This window comes from Azolla caroliniana, unplaced genomic scaffold (genome assembly GCF_043228905.1).
Source record: "Azolla caroliniana isolate FFs.n. ecotype wild unplaced genomic scaffold, voAzoCaro1.0.p SCAF_9, whole genome shotgun sequence".
Taxonomy (NCBI): Eukaryota; Viridiplantae; Streptophyta; class Polypodiopsida; order Salviniales; family Salviniaceae; genus Azolla; species Azolla caroliniana.
Genome location: NW_028230444.1, coordinates 8,856,843 through 8,873,110, shown reverse-complemented (window position 1 = coordinate 8,873,110; position 16,268 = coordinate 8,856,843). Strand labels below are relative to the sequence as shown.

Below are 16,268 nucleotides of genomic sequence, written 5' to 3'. Positions count from 1 at the left end.
CACTCACCTCCATTGTTGCTTCTTATTATAATGCACGCAATGTAAATTTTAACGTCGTTAGAAGGTTTTGAGCACCAAGCAATGAATCCTACATGCAACTAACAACATTTTAACAACGGAGTCAACCTGGTCTTATGGCCAAAGTTTCTTTGTCTCATTTGGGGTAAGCTATGGGAAAGGAAACAATCACATCTAATAGTCCATGTGCAATGGTTGCTTGTACCTTGCGCCGCGTTTGTTTGTCCGTGGTTGCACAAGATGAGTATATCTTCTTATTGTGATCATTGCTATTTTTAAGAAGAATCACCAAAACATCGTGCATGGGATTGCCTTGACTCTTCAATTGGTATTGAAACATATGCTAAGGATCTTTGCCAACTAATTCCCACCGTCGTGATTCACATGGTGAATGGTAGTGTGGACATCACTTGGCCGCTCTGCATTCCATTATTATGCCAAGTCTTTGGACCATGTTTCCAATACTTTGTTTTGGACAATATTTGTAGTTCCTTTTGTAACGGTATAATTTTTAGGAAGAAGGAAGGATATGCAACAATGATGAGAATTATTAAGGAGTAGCACCACGATATATTAAATTTGGAAGGCTCGTTGCTCTTCCATTTTTCATCAAGGGTCTCACTAGTTGAAGTGGTGCATAACATTTGGCTGGACGTGGTCCACATTTTTAAAGGACAACGAGATGGTTTTATCGAGGATTTAGATGTTAAACTTACTCAGCTTGTCTAGTTTATCACTCTCCGAAAAGATACTCCCCATTTGTCCTCGAAAGATGGTAGCCCTTTTTGGCATTTTCAGTCAGTGTGGATCACTCGAGAATCACATCCCTATGTATATTTGTTTATACTAACAAATGGTTAACTTGAAAGAGAAATCCTACATGCAACAAGACATACATACATACATACATTGTATACATAGATATGTACATAATGATGTATGTATGTGAGTGGACATACATACATACATAGATACATAATGATGTATGTGATTGGACATGGAGCATAGTTATGTAAATTTCCCAGAATCTGAGTATTTATCATAAAGAAAGAAAGAGCAGGGAGAAGGAGAGAGACACAGAAACTCAGAGCTAGCGATGGGTAGATCCATGAGAGATCATCGGTTCAATCGACGAGAGTTGGATGCTTGGCCTTCTGATGACATCGATACATTGCAATGGAGGGATTAGGGTTCCTGTATCTCTTCACAGAATCCACAGATCCCAAAGAAACAGAATCATTACACAAGAAGAAATCAGGGCAGAAAGTGGGAAGGAAAACAGAGAAAATGGAGAAGAGAGGAATGGAGAAGCTTTCTTCACTACCAGTTCTTCTTGTAACAGCTTTGATTTCCATGGTATATTATACAGTTATGTTCCTAGTTATAGAAGAATGGCTTGGCATGAGTAGTGCCTCTGGTTTATTTAATGCCCTGTCCTTCACTTGGATTACTTTCATGGCAATCGTATGTTATGGATTTTGTATATTCCGAGACCCCGGGAAAGTCCCACAGTCATACATGCCTGATGTCGAAGATAATCACGTTCCACTTCATGAAGTTAAAAGGAAGGTATATACTCAGCTTCTCTAATTTTTTCAAGGAAATTTCATTCTTTTATGGTGTTTGCATTATTTTAAGGATTTTGTATGCATGCTGATATGTTTTTCCAATTCTTGTTTTGTCCGCAATGTGTTATGACATATATTGATAAACGTGGAATCAATTTTTGGCATAGTTGGCATAATTTATCAACCTATTACCAAACATATGTAACCATAGGTTAGAATGATAGATTATGGGATGATTTATCAATATGTTTTAAGATATTTCGTGATGTTTCCAACTTGCGTAAACAGTTAAAAATGGATTTGTTTCCTAGATCATGTCATTCTTTCATAGATTAACTTAAATTATTCACTCTTTGCCAGAACCCCAGACAAATATGAGACGTAAGAGCCTTCTTGGTATCCTCAACCTAGTCAATCACTTAAAAGGATCCTTTGCAGTAGCTGCAATAGTCTTTGAATATTTTCCCCAGTAATTGTGTGGGCATTATGACAAGTTATGCAAAGGCATGATAGAGATCTTATGGTGGCCCCTAAATTTTTGACTTACAATCATTCTACAAAAGGATTGCTGCTTGTCGTAATCAGGGGTTACTTGCAACATGGGCAAAGCAGGAGTTCCTGAGATATTTTGCATTCTTGGTTACCATTTACCTCAAGCTCGTGTGAACTTAAGGAAAGCTGTTTGTTTCTCATGTAATCAAAATTCATTTCATCATACAGGGGTAGTTGATCTGTGACTTCATAGGTATGTGTATTTGGATCAGCCACCGATGGCAGCAAGCTTATTTATCAGAATGCCTTGTTCAATGCAGGTTTATTTGTAATTTCTTTAAAAGGAGTTTGAGTTATACTATTGGAAAAGATGAGTGTTTCCTTAAATCTTCGAACTGAAAAACATGATTCCATGATTCTGTTTCCTCAATAAGAAAATTGCTTATATCATTCAAGGAATTTTCCTAAATCAGACCTAATGGTTCACAATGAACCAATATTAAAAAGAACGTCCATTCACCTCACTACTTTGGTGAATGGAAGCCCAATGTTAATTGTTTTTGTAGCAAATATGGTGGATTGGAAAGAAAAAACAAATATTCAGCAAGAGTCTATTCAACCATAGCAATTAGCAAAAGTGTAATAAATAGCAAATCAGCAAAATTTGGCAGCGTCTTAGGGGCAACTGTGAGTTCTCATTAGTATAATTGTTTCTAAGGTTTTCATATCTTCTCTTGGGGATGTACCTATATCCAACTCTTCTGAATGTTGTCGTGAATATAGGGTAAACAATATTTCTATTTAGCATCTTTAACATATGATTACATTTGTTCTGACTTGTTTCAGGGTGGAGATCTAAGATATTGCCAAAAATGTGGTGTCTACAAGCCTCCTCGGGCTCATCATTGTCGTGTATGCAAGCGATGTGTGCTGAGGATGGTACATCTATAAACACTATTGGATTCAGTTCTATGAAAATGCATTAAACAATATATATATATTTTTGCCTTTAACCTTATGAACAAAGTATATGTAGCCTGCAATTAGTGTGCTTGATCTTTACAAATATTTTCTGACTTCCTGAAAATGTGCTTCTATTTCTACAGCCTTAACTCACACACTATATAACCAAATCTGGGGGGTTGCTCTTTTTGACTTTTTTTCAGGATCATCATTGTATTTGGATCAATAATTGTGTTGGCAACAATAACTACAAGGATTTCTTTCTTTTTGTCCTCTATGTTGTTTTGGCATGTTGTTATGCTCTGGTAAGCATAAATTTTCATCAATTAAATAACATTTGTTGAAAGATGATGTTAATCTGTATGGTATGCTATGAGAACTACACAAGTATATGTCACCATACATAGTTGTTCTTTGGAACTGCAGATACTTATTGCAGGTTATACTCTAGACTTTCTCAGAGATACTGATGAAAACAGAAGAGATTCAACTCAGGCACCTGTCAACACGTCTGTTTCAACATCAGCTCTTCTGAAAGTAATCCAGATGAATTGCTTGTTGTGTTAGAGTTATGTGGGAATTTCTTCCAGGTGATGATTGATATATTCCTTTATTTTGTTTTGGACAGGTCATGTCTGCAACTATTATTGCCCCACTCTCAATTGCTCTTATTGTTCTTCTAGGATGGCACATCTATTTGCTCTTGAATAACAAGACAACAATTGAGGTATTAAACTGCATCTATCATGTCAAATTTATTTCTGAAGTTTGCCAATGGAATAGGAATTTAAAAATATTGGTGTTTGTTTTCTGTCGTGATTATGCATGCCATGTGTTTGTAAATATCTGCTTGTTGAAAAATATTGAATATGTAGTTTGGAGGTTCTACAATGCTCTACATTTCAGTCTCCACAATGTCAACATTATTATTTTTGGGTTTCCTATGCTTTTGATCATCCAGATTTCCTTTATTGCGTTCATGGCAATTTCTCAAATTTTATGTGTTTTTGATTTATCTTTTCTTAAAGCTGCTTTAGGCTTTCAAGATGTATGGTAAAATTTCACTGGAAAGAAGTTAGTGGAATCTTTGTGCATGTCTGTGACTGTGTCTGTCTGCGAGTGTATATATACCAGATTTCAGAATTGCAGGGTTCATTCTTTCACAATCTAAGCAAGGATTTTTAAAGGAGTCTTAAATTTTGCTTCTGTTTTTCTGGGCAGTGCAGTACCATGAGGGTGTGAGGACCCATTCTCTCACAGGAAAAACAGGGCAGGACTATGAGCATCCTTACGATATTGGATATTTTTCAAATCTCATAGCGGTAATACAACTTTTTCCTACATGGATATATTTGTATCTGTGTGTGTGTAAATAAATAAATAAAGAAAGAAATAAAGAAATAAATTCACCAATTTATCACTTGGAAGACGACAAAATCATAAATGGACTAATGTTAAAGACTCTAATTATGAATTGAATTGTTTATACACCATTTTTTGAACTTATATTTTTTCTTTCACCTTGGATTTATATATTTCCTTAAAGCTCATTGCATTTTGATCTCAAAGTGGTATATTCATACTTCTAAACATTTTGCATGTTTTTTGCAGATTTTAGGGCCCAACCCTATTACATGGATGTGCCCAAATTTTGTTGGGCATACTGGTTCAGGTTTGGAGTTTCCAATGGCATGTGATGGTGATCATCATGGCAACATGAGAAAATAATCCGATGGGATTTTAAAAGCCAAAAAAATATTGGAAAGCAACGGGCACAGTCAATATTTTATTTTGCTCTGGCACCCTCCCTGATGTGTTTATATAATATGGGAGAGGACAATATTACTACGGAATTATTTCTTGTGCAAGAGTTCCCTGAGTGTGTTTTTCTTGCTTTGCTTAAAATGGACAAATATCGAATTGTGTAAAGTGATGACATAAGCTCTTTGACTTTTGACATCTGACAATTTGCCAGTTAGTTTAGGTTAGTTTACATGGATGGATTTTTCTAGAGAACGCCAATCCCATTTTTATTTGTTGACTACTGTAAATTTAAAAAAAAATTGTGATTGAAAGTAGCATCGAACTGTGCCAGCTTGTTATGTAATTTTTGTGAATAGCATGAACAATTGTGATTCTATATTGAGCTATGAAGCTTGAGCCATGAAGCAATTTGCAAATTTCATGGTTCATGAAACCAGAAACCTCTCAGGCTCAAGGTTACCTTTCTCAATAAGGGAATCGATGCTTTGGTTACAAAGTAGGCTCAGACTATGCAATAATCAAGGACATGGCCTTATCTTTTGAGCTACTGGCTGGTCATGCTGGCCTCCTTAGGCACCATCAGGAGTAGGGGAACCCTGAAATCTCTACATTCACTAGAGTACTGTTACAACTCTTTACGTATCTCTTCCAACCACTCTGACCCAGACTAAACTTGCAAAATCTACTACAGATATTGTGGGGGATCTGGCGGAGGTGTTGCAAAATCACCATAATTTGACAGACTCGGACCTTTGTCGACAAAATCTACTACAGATATTGTGGGGGATCTGGTGGAGGCAAGCTTTGCAAAAAATAGCTCAATGCTAGGGTGAGAGAATGGATGAAAGGAAAGTGTGAAATTTGTTTTTTACTTGTGAATTGATGATGCTATTATTGTGACTTGATCATATGATGTGCAAATACATGAAATTCAAAAAAGAGTTTCATCCTGAAGTATTATGTTATTCTGCTTGAGTGCCGCTTGGCTATGACCTTGTTTCTTGAGCTAGAGGGGAATTTCACGAAATGGGTTGGTTGGCAAGAGCAGCAGACAGCAACTTGTGTCACTCTTGTTATTCAGAGAAGAGAAAATGGGATTCGAACCCTCAACAGGTTAAAAGAATCGTAGATAAGTTTGGTCTTAGGTTAGAAACTCGAATGTCAATGCATCAAAACATGAATCACTTCTTCATTAAAGTGGAGGCTAAATAACATTGGGATTTCATACAACAAACTCAAAACATCATTTCCTAAATGAAAAGAAAAAACAAAAGCAAAAAATCTATATTATTGTTTTTTTGCTTTTGTTGAGGGTTTAGGGTTACATACTCATCACATCACCCCTATGTAGTCTACCTCCTAAACACAAACCACTCATCCTCACACCATCAACTTTATGCTAACTCTTGAATATCCACATATTTATTCCGTGAATACGATCATCATCCTTATGGTAGCTCTTTACCATCTATCATGTGCTTAGTTAGTGTATGTATCAAGAGAGAATTGACTAAATTACAAAATGAGTAGATTGAGCTTTCACTTGAGTCCATTGTGAATATACAAAAATTACAAAACTAAAAAGTATCGTCCACAATGAAACCAAGGGAAAATGTAAAAATCAAGAGTTTTCATTATCATTCTAAAAGAGAAGAGATTAGAAGGGAAAATGTATATGGGGTTTGTCAAAAGGAGACGAGCACCAAGCAAAGATGCATAACTTGCCGACGAGGTGTCACAAAATCACCATAATTTGCCAGATTCAAACCTATTATGCTAGAATCCTATATGTGGCTTGATGCTATCCTCTTTGTAGCTCAAATCCTCCTTAGATTTATATATAGCTAAATGCATATAATTTAAATTGAAAGAATCTTTATTGTTTCACTATGAATGGGGTTGACTATTATGCACCCCTCCCATCAAAATTGTGAAATTGTGAATTAGGGTACCCTCCCTCTAATTTGGGTTTTGATGAAAAAAGAGCACGCGCACACACACAAACATATACATATATACACGCATACATATGTATATGTATACATACATATATTATATACACATTCATGAATGGCAAGTATACATGCATACATACATACATACATATATACATATACCTTCCTCTTCTTATTGGGTGTCTCATGTAACCACCACCAAGTGCTGAAGAGCACCTTCTAATGAGACTTCACTACTTGTTCTGACAATGTGTGGGCTCTCTAGTGGTACCACATCCTCTCGGTGGTAAGTGTAGCCACCCCGCAATAGATTGTCACAACCGTCTTCAACCGAACCTTCCAATATAACTGTCTTATGCACACCTGACAATAGCTCTTCATAATCTGTATCCCCTGTCTCCCCCACAAACACGTACATGTTGCTCAGATCAGCTCCCCAGCGCACAAATAAATACCTTCAAATAGGGAAGGAGGAAGAAATAAGAACCATTTGTCATCTCTATGTTAACCTAGAATTTTCAATAATGAAGGTAGAACAGGATATGTTACAACATCTACAAAATATACATGTATGTAGATGGCATCTACATGCATGTTGCAATCTATGAATATGTATATATATCACAACATATTTGTATGTATATGTATAAGTAGTCACGTATGTAAATGATGGTAGCTAGTTATGCATTTGTATGTGCGAGGGAACATTTGGTATGCAACTCATGTTTCTTATTATATTTATGTTCTAATTCGGTGTTTGCCACACTATTTCTTTTGCTACAACAATCATAAATGGTCCGCTGAGTACCCAAACTTTTGATGCATTGCAGAACATGGAGATTTGATGTTTTACCATTAAGGGATAGTGTTACAAAAAGAGATGTGAATCAAATATGCTGGTTATAATTTTATGGCATATGCATATCTATTTACATATATGTCCTACCTGAGTGCTTGTGCTCTTGATGCTAGTAATGGCAGAACATGGAGCTTTGATCTCTTCTGGCAGTACATCACATGGCATCGTAATCCTCGCATTCTCAGTTTTTTGCGAAGCTCTTCAACTGTTGGAGCCTGTTCACAACACAACACATACTTGGAATGAGTCCTTATGCAATGAATTGAGGTAAAACTAGCATAACAAAGACTAGGATTATAATTTACTTTGGTTGAATCTTTGACTTGATAAGCAAGGCAATATGAATTCGAGTTCTCTCTATCCTCGATAAAGCTACAATCTTGCTTGTTTCCGCTCACACCGGATTCTTCAATGTTGAGCAATCTCGCCAGAGTTCTCTTCAGACCTTCTCCGCCCCACCTATACTCAATATGTGTGGCATAATCATTATCTGGAAACAACTGCGATGTACCTGTATACATGTGTGCTCGGTAATAGAGTTCACTTCCACTGTGGCATATTAATGCATCAAACTCATTTTCAGCTTCACTTAATCGTAGCACATCCACAGTTTCTCTCAGTGATAGGGCAGTTGACAAGATGTAGCCCGGTGAATGTGAAAAGAGACCTGTTCTTGTGGCATTAATGGTTTTTTGAATTATTTTTGCTAGTTTTTCGCCAGGATTTCCACATGTCTCATATGCATCAACTGCTATTACCACGAATGCATTCTTCCTTCTTAGAAGAGGCATTTTTGTTACCATGCCCCCATTGCTAGAGGCAGATAAAAACTTGTGAGAATTGTTATCCTCTGGCATAGCTTCTCTCCTTACTTTTTCAAGCTTGTGTTTGAAGTCTGAACCTCTAAGATTTTTAAAGTCACTTGGGGAATCTCCATTCTGTTCTTCCTTATGAATCAACTCCAATGATCCATTTACTCCAAGTTTGTCATCCAATGACAGGCGCAATGAAATGTCAGAAGCATCGATCAAAGAATCACACCTTAACTCCTGATCTAACTGGCCATTTATGTGTGTATCATCTTGCCATTGAGGATGTCTCATCCTACAGAGTGCGATTCTTGCAAGGTAGTTCAAACAATGTTGTGGCCATGAATACAGGTGTATATTTTTTAGCCCATTTCGTCGGCATTCCGTCCATAAGTTCCTGTCGGATACAAGCTTCAGTAATGCATCTGATATACTTTTCTCATCATGTGGATCAACCAATAACCCATTGTTAAGAGCCTGCATGCATAAGGGCAAACAATCTAAATCTCCTTATAGCAGAGTCAAAATTTGCACAAAAAGAGTATTCTAGTAATTTTTGAAAAACTTCTCATCCTTCCATTTCCTTTAAACCAACATGCCACAGGCTTAAGACTCAAGGAAGGAAAACTATCAAATGAAAATTGTTTTTTCTTAACAATTTACCTTGTGGATGTCAACAGGGCCTCCATTTTTAGTCGCAACTATTGGTACACCATGGGCAGCAGCCTGTGAAAACATGTTCGAGTTGTCACTTAATAAAAGAAGACGAGATGTTCTCTCTAGGAACTTGTGTATATCTATTGTCTACCAATATATTAGGTCATTTTAACAAAATAAATTATGAGAAACTAACAGAATAGGATGTATTTTCTCCGATTACCTCTATGAGTGTTAGACCAAATGGTTCAACCAATGCAGGATTTATGAAGACACCCTGCTTACAAGAAAAAGTGGAAACCGGTTATCATAATGTTTTTTAAAAACATGGCATACCTATATACATGATTTGAATGGGAGGATGACATAAATGATATTTTAAATTTCTGCAAAAGAAACCTTTGTTCTTGCCACAAGCCGGTAGACATCAGGAACATCCAATTGCTTATGATGCTTTGGATATGCTACTTGTCCATATAGATCGTACCTATCAATAAGCTTCAGTACAGTAGTAAGAACTGTACCACTGCTTCCGGACATTTCATCGATATCATCTCTGTTACCCATAATCAAAGTCTGAAAGATAGACCATTTTCCCACAAATGTTTTACATCAAACGTCAGAAATCTTTGTTTCTGAAATACCTTTGAAGTGGATTGAATGTCCATGGATATATACTAACCAAATTAGCCAAATCCCTCAAAGGTTTGCATTGTCCAAATGCTTTCACTAGTGTGGTTATATTCTTCTTTGGATCTGGACGCGACAGTGCAAGAATGATGGGCTTATGTGGGTTGTTGAAAAACCGCTTTATCTGGGAATCAAGAGCATAATCATGTTGAAATTTCTCCCTTTACCTACCGTACCATGGACATTTTTCACAATACACTTAAATCTATAAAACACTTACTTCTGACCAGATTGGAGGCTCGGCCAAAGGTGACCCTGGATCAGCCATGGTTAGATCGTGTTCTCCATCCAAAGTTTCACCAGCATCTGGCACAATCACACTACTAAAATCCAATCCAGGTGGAATTACCTTTAAAAAAGAACCCATTGAAAGCTTAAAAATATAGCTCAGCATGACAAACGTTATCAGCTTGTAAAAACTGTTTTAAATACAAAAGACTTACCACCATGCGTGGCATGTATCGTCCATGGCAGCTCACGCCTCTCTTCGCACGAAGCCTAAAAATCCTCTCCAGCATCACATCAAATCCATCATATAAACCCCATTGTTCATCAATCTCTTGCCGTGTGCTTGTAACCACGAGCTCAGCAGCATCGAGGGCAAGTTCTTCACCCTCAATCCGTCGCATGATTTTATAAGTTGTGTTGATGTCTTCTTTCGACTGACGGCCTTGCTTAAGCAACTGTTCTAATTTGTTCCTACCCAGAGAGTGCCCTGTCATGACCATGGGCACATTTAAAGCACCCGACAATAAGGCAGCAATATCTCCAGCATCGGCATAGTGACCATGAATTACATAAGGCCACACGTAACGTTCACCATTGTTGATTTGCTCTCCGAGGACCCTAGCCATGTTAAGAATGTGAATGAGAGAACCATCAACAAACTCTTGTATGTGAGGCCACAAGAGCTCTTTACGGAGGTATTTATCTCGAGGACCACATGGGATTCTAACTATGTAAGCACCACTGCTTTCTCCAGCAGCACCATCTGTATCGCAAATATAAGAATGATCAGGTGTTAACATCTCTGTTGGTTCACCATAGCTCCAATCAACATCGGGAGATGTTATTTGTCGTGTCAGCAAGTCTACTCGATAAACTTCGGGCATTGATGCTAATGCTCGAGCAAGCTCTACAACATACTTGACCTACATATTTTCATCATCAATATAGACTCCTGTTAGAATGGAGCTTTGGTGCATCTTCAAGGACGTATTTTAAACATAGTGATGGATTGATAAACTTGGTAAGTCTCATCAAAAGCCTCTATTAATACAGCACATTTTAAGAATTGAGTTCAATGCTGTAGCTCACCATAGACATGTTCATAAACTATTACCTGACCGCCAGTGTCTGAATCCCTTCCGAGCTCCATATTCTCTCCTCGAACAAGACCGTGGACACTGGATGCAAAGCAAATGTGTGAAGACAATGAATGACATCAAAATTCATGTAGGAGAATTTTCTCCCGACAAAGAGAACAAAATTACGATATCAATGGAACAAAATTACAGTATCAGTGAGGAAAGAAAAAAGAACATTCTTGAGTCTACCTTATCAATACCAAATATAATGACTTCTTTTTCTGATGTGTCTCACTTGGTGCTTGATCTAGATCTGAGAAGTTCCTTGTTAATTTTTGTGTATACGATTCAACTTTTTCTCCATCAGACAACTCTTCTGCCAGTTCTTCGGTTGCATCTTTGTGTCCCTGTTCTCTTTCCATGCGGCGACACACCATTCGATTTGCATCTTCGCTTTCCAACTGCAAATAAATCTTATACATTCTTAAAACCAATTCAACAAACTCTTTACCATTCTTTGCCATGCCGCACAAACTTTAGAACATTCTTGATTATTAGAGCACATACTTTAGGGCTTGAATTTATGTATATAGCAGCAATATGGACTTGTTAGCATTTAGAGAACGTCAATATGATCAATCAAATTCTGTAACTAGAAAACAAATATAATCTAAGCTTTCTGGATACACTAGCTTTAGGATTGAGGAACTATTGACAGGAATATATCCTGAGATTTCACAGTAGTTTATAAAATTCATCAGAACGCACACTTTAGCTTGATATAATCCTTGAATCATGTTTAAGTAGCTGCCACTTTAATATAAACCGATAATTGTATAAGTAGGACATAAACAAAATCAAGTAGTTGGACTACCAAATAGTGGTTAAAATGAAAAAAAATACATTGGGAATACTAGAAACACAATCCCCCCTACAAATAACATATAAAGGAGAACATTGATATAATCAAAGATTAAATTTTCAGATACTATCTACCCATAACAATCTATTTCTTGATCCACACGTGTTTTGTACCTATATTTAACATGGGTTATTATATTTAACAACTGTACATTTAATAATTTGAATAAGGAGGTTAAGTTTTCTATATAATTTAAAGAAAGTGATGGAAAACACATAGGGAATAGGAGGAGGAGAAGGAGAAGAAAATTTCACTTGTTTCTTTCGTCTGGTCAAGTGCCAAATTCTCCAACACAGGTTCTCCATTCGTGTATTCCGTTCCTGAGAATTCCTCATTGCAGTTACCTATACAGTAACAAGACATATTTTTTTCTGTTAATTAGTAGTTTGTAATTAAGGTTATTCTGACGGAAACTCTCTTTATAATTAGCATAGAACTACCATATTTTAACTCAAAATTTGTCATTAAATTGAATCACAATGTTTTTCCTTTCGAAAAAACACTACAACATGGGAAATTAGTCATTCTAACAATTCTAGGGATTGTTTATACCTTCATCCATGTTTTGTGGAGATCGGTTTCATCATATGCAGAGACAACTTCGTCCACAAAATATTTTGTTGGGTTGAAATTATTGGAGCTTAAATGCTGGTCTTGTTGAGGAACAGGGGATTTGGAATCACGCGCATTGATCCCTGAGCCAGCATCAAGTATTGCCTCTAAGTACCCGTTGATCCACTCATTCCCAGCCATCCGGATTGAATGCTTGCAGCCTGCAGGTATTGATTCTTAGCTACCTTGCAGGTTCCCCTCCAATTATAACACTTCTTAATTCTCAAGAGCGTTGAAGGATTAATTCTAGTGCTAATTATAAAATGCAAATGGACTCGATTTGCTTGGATGGATAGATTGATGATTACAGGGAGGTAAATATTTCCATTTTGGGAATCATAAGACTGTGATTAGTAAGTTATATAGGCTACAAAAGAAGTGGGTGTATGGAGAGCGGGACCCACAAATGGTGAATTAATTATAATTATATACTTCAAATATAAAACAATATATAATATGTTTATTTAAATATATACACATAGTACAAAGTATATTATAATATATATTTACATGGAATAACTTTTTATTTTTATTCATTTTTTAAAAGCAATTTACAAACTTTACTATGAATATCATAATAATAAATGATGATTCTTTTTGGAATAATAATAATAAATGATAATTTGCTGTTTTTCACAAGATTATTAAGATGAAGGAATATTTAGTTTATGTGTTTTTTTGGTCATTTTAAATTTGTTTTTGTTGTTGTTGTTTTGTGTGCAACTCTTTGGTTTGGAGAGTAATTTAAAAATAGATGCAATAAATGAATCAATTGCAAACAAATAAATATAAATATAAATATAAAGTAAAGCTCTCTACTCTTGTTTCTTTGATCCTTTCACTTTCTCCTCCTCTTTCCTCTTCTTCTTCTTCTTCTTCATGAAATAGACCACTACCACTACCACTGCTACTAACAACTGCTGCTAACTACCACTGCTACTAAGTGTGTCCATGCATAGGCTAGGCACTTGCATATACATAAAAGCAACTCCATGCAATGGACATCATATACATGCTCCAACCAAAGACACTCACTACTTTACTTGCCTGCCTATCAAGATCAATCAATCGGCATAGAATTTCTTCGTTGTCAAGTAGATAACCTCGACACCCTACACCCACACACATATAGGCATGCAGTATGTTTGCATGGTGTACATGTTGTTTTGTAGATGTGCATTAAGCCATCTATCAAGCCATCAATTTCCTCTCAATATATGTTGGGATATCACATGTGTATACATACTTTGTGGATGCACATTAGCACATCCGGCAATTAATCAATTAATCAATATACATCTAAACATTTACGTATTTAATATGTCTTAGTTCTCATTGATAGTATAAATGCATGTCAATACATATTTGTATGATGCATGTAAGTATGGATGTAGATTAAGCTTGAGCAAAGAGAGCAACAATTATGCTAGCTCCTAGATGTCTGACCAATAAGCCTCGGGTGAGACGCCCTTTGAATTTCACAATATTGGCCCTCAATTGCCCTCATAAAGAGAGAAAAAAACATCTAGCAAGGGCCTACATAAAGCTACCCCTATACATTCATGATCGTCATGGGTCCCGTGAAAAGGAATACATGATTGCAATCAAATTGGAAAGTTGGGGTTGTTAATCACAACTTTTGTCATGATCGTCACATGTTGGAGCATCTACATTATGCAATATGGAATTTGCATTTGTTAGAGACATTGATAATATGAGGAACATTTACGCTTATGATTATCTTTAAAGATAAGTCTTAGCCAATGGAGGGATGGACAAATTGAGTTTTTGTGTTTATTATGATGTCTCTAACAAGAAGCTTTATCCTCAATAGAGATAGAGTTACTAAGAATCTTATGATGAACATAATATGCAAATTAGATTCTTGTAGATTGTTCAAAATGTTTTAACTTTCTTTTCACAAGAAGTTAAGAAAGATATTGATAACTCATGTTATTAAGCAATCCAATGCAAAATAGTATCATGGTAAGTATGTTCTACGCAAGGATGTATATGTTCACATCCCAATCCATTCATCCCTAGGGTACAAGTTTAATGTAGGAAGCCAATATGAGCCACAAGCTAGATATATGGGTGGGCAGTGGATCCTCTTCCCATAGATGGAATAACATCTAGAATGTAAAAACATTGTTTCGACAATGCCATCTTCGGGGTCAAGGAAACCATGCCATATTTGATGTTGCTCCTTGAAATGGGGTTGATGAATTCGATCTACTATGGATGTTAGTTATAATATCTCTATATATTACTCATGCATCCTCTTGTATGTAGATGCTACATAGTAGCACTTAGATTAATAAGGTAATCTTGTTGTACAAAATTCATAATGAGTACAAAAAGCCTTGTCTCTACTTATGAAAGAATACAAATTAGTAAGTCCAAGTTATATTTTGCCATTATTGTGATTCATGTAAACTCAACTTTAGAGTTATACATTGCATTAGTGAAATACAAAACCATTGAAAGCTCTCTACAACCATGAAGGCATAATCATGGAATTGTGATTAGGATTGGGAATACATGCTTTTCTATGTGAGGCACTCACAATAATGTTCCAGGTTCTAGACATCTATAACTTTATTAATGCCTACAAAGATGTAGTCATGGAATTTATGATTATTGTTGGGAGAAAAGGATTTCAAAATTGAGATGTGACAACGTTCTTTATGGTTATAGATTCTAAGAACAAAACTCTCACTATTTAGTATTATCATGAATATGTATAGCAATTGTTGATTAATTCTAATGCTTATGCATTTGCAAAAAACAAGGATTTCCATGCAACAATACTCCTATGATCTATCACCTATATGGTTGGATCTTGTTGCACAAAAAGGTTTCATACTTTTCTTATATTAAAAATTCATTGCCTTTATAAGCTTTAAATGCAATTCTTGAAATCTGCAAAAGATTCAATTGGGATTGGACTTGAGTCTTAATTGGGCACACATGGGTTCATATATGTATGTATATGTAACCATGCTTGACACTTGGAACATGAAGATGATGTTCTTGGAAACAATTATGAAATATGAACATAAAAGAGTTATTTGTAATATAACTCATATTTCTTACTAATTCTCCTCAATAACCTAAAATTTACCTACTTCATCTTTATTTAGAGCATTCACCATAACTAATAACCTTATCACGTGAGTGCATGTAGTTTTTTGAATCAAAGAATCTCATGGTGTGCAAGTCTCCAATACTAATGCATATACAATTTTAACCCACATACACCCTAAATGAAGACTAAAATTTTGAGCTTGAAAGTGAGAGACATTAAATAGTAAGGATTGTTATTTCCTTATATGCTCTTGGTGAATCCATGAAAGAGCAATTATATACATCATTCAAGAAATTATATGGTTGAGGCATTCCTTTATCTCAATTATAGGTGCTATTTGAGCAATAACGTGGCCATTGGTTTCTTTTAGGTTACAATAACCAAACAAATAACAAAATCTCAAGTGCATTAGGAGAGAAAAGGAAAAAGCTTAGAATTATTTCATAACATTTGCCCTTTTTTGATAAACTTGTTTGGATCATTTATCACAATGCATGTGTCCATAATTCTTTGTTCATAAAAAATGTACATTATAAATGTAGTTTCCTCTGATTTTAGATGTGA

At 35.8% G+C, this 16,268-nt stretch overlaps 2 protein-coding genes across 3 annotated transcripts; one reads left to right on the top strand and one right to left on the bottom strand.

Moving 5' to 3' along the window:
* Nucleotides 1-1,061: 1,061 nt before the first annotated feature.
* LOC147860112 (putative protein S-acyltransferase 16) lies at nucleotides 1,062-5,130 on the top strand. 2 transcript variants are annotated; one of them, XR_015530270.1, is made up of 7 exons: nucleotides 1,062-1,587; nucleotides 2,925-3,017; nucleotides 3,245-3,346; nucleotides 3,468-3,578; nucleotides 3,670-3,768; nucleotides 4,263-4,363; nucleotides 4,653-4,779. XR_015530270.1 is itself a non-coding variant. In XM_087325006.1 (7 exons), the coding sequence occupies exons 1-7, from the start codon at nucleotides 1,195-1,197 to the stop codon at nucleotides 4,767-4,769; spliced, it is 1,011 nt and encodes a 336-aa protein (XP_087181132.1). In that variant the 5' UTR covers nucleotides 1,063-1,194; the 3' UTR covers nucleotides 4,770-5,130. The 2 variants fall into 2 exon arrangements, 1 of the variants encoding a protein (XP_087181132.1); XM_087325006.1 differs by having other exon boundaries at nucleotides 1,063-1,587; nucleotides 4,268-4,363; nucleotides 4,653-5,130.
* Nucleotides 5,131-6,420: 1,290 nt separating this feature from the next.
* LOC147860111 (putative sucrose-phosphate synthase 2) lies at nucleotides 6,421-12,831 on the bottom strand. Its single transcript, XM_087324362.1, has 13 exons — nucleotides 12,557-12,831; nucleotides 12,259-12,348; nucleotides 11,332-11,543; nucleotides 11,118-11,181; nucleotides 10,219-10,926; nucleotides 9,996-10,124; nucleotides 9,768-9,899; nucleotides 9,485-9,661; nucleotides 9,309-9,362; nucleotides 9,092-9,154; nucleotides 7,925-8,905; nucleotides 7,707-7,834; nucleotides 6,421-7,215 (listed from the first exon to the last, which is right to left on the bottom strand). Exons 1-13 carry the CDS (start codon nucleotides 12,755-12,757, stop codon nucleotides 6,945-6,947), a joined length of 3,210 nt encoding a protein of 1,069 aa, XP_087180488.1. The 5' UTR covers nucleotides 12,758-12,831; the 3' UTR covers nucleotides 6,421-6,944.
* Between the last annotated feature and the right edge of the window lie 3,437 nt (nucleotides 12,832-16,268).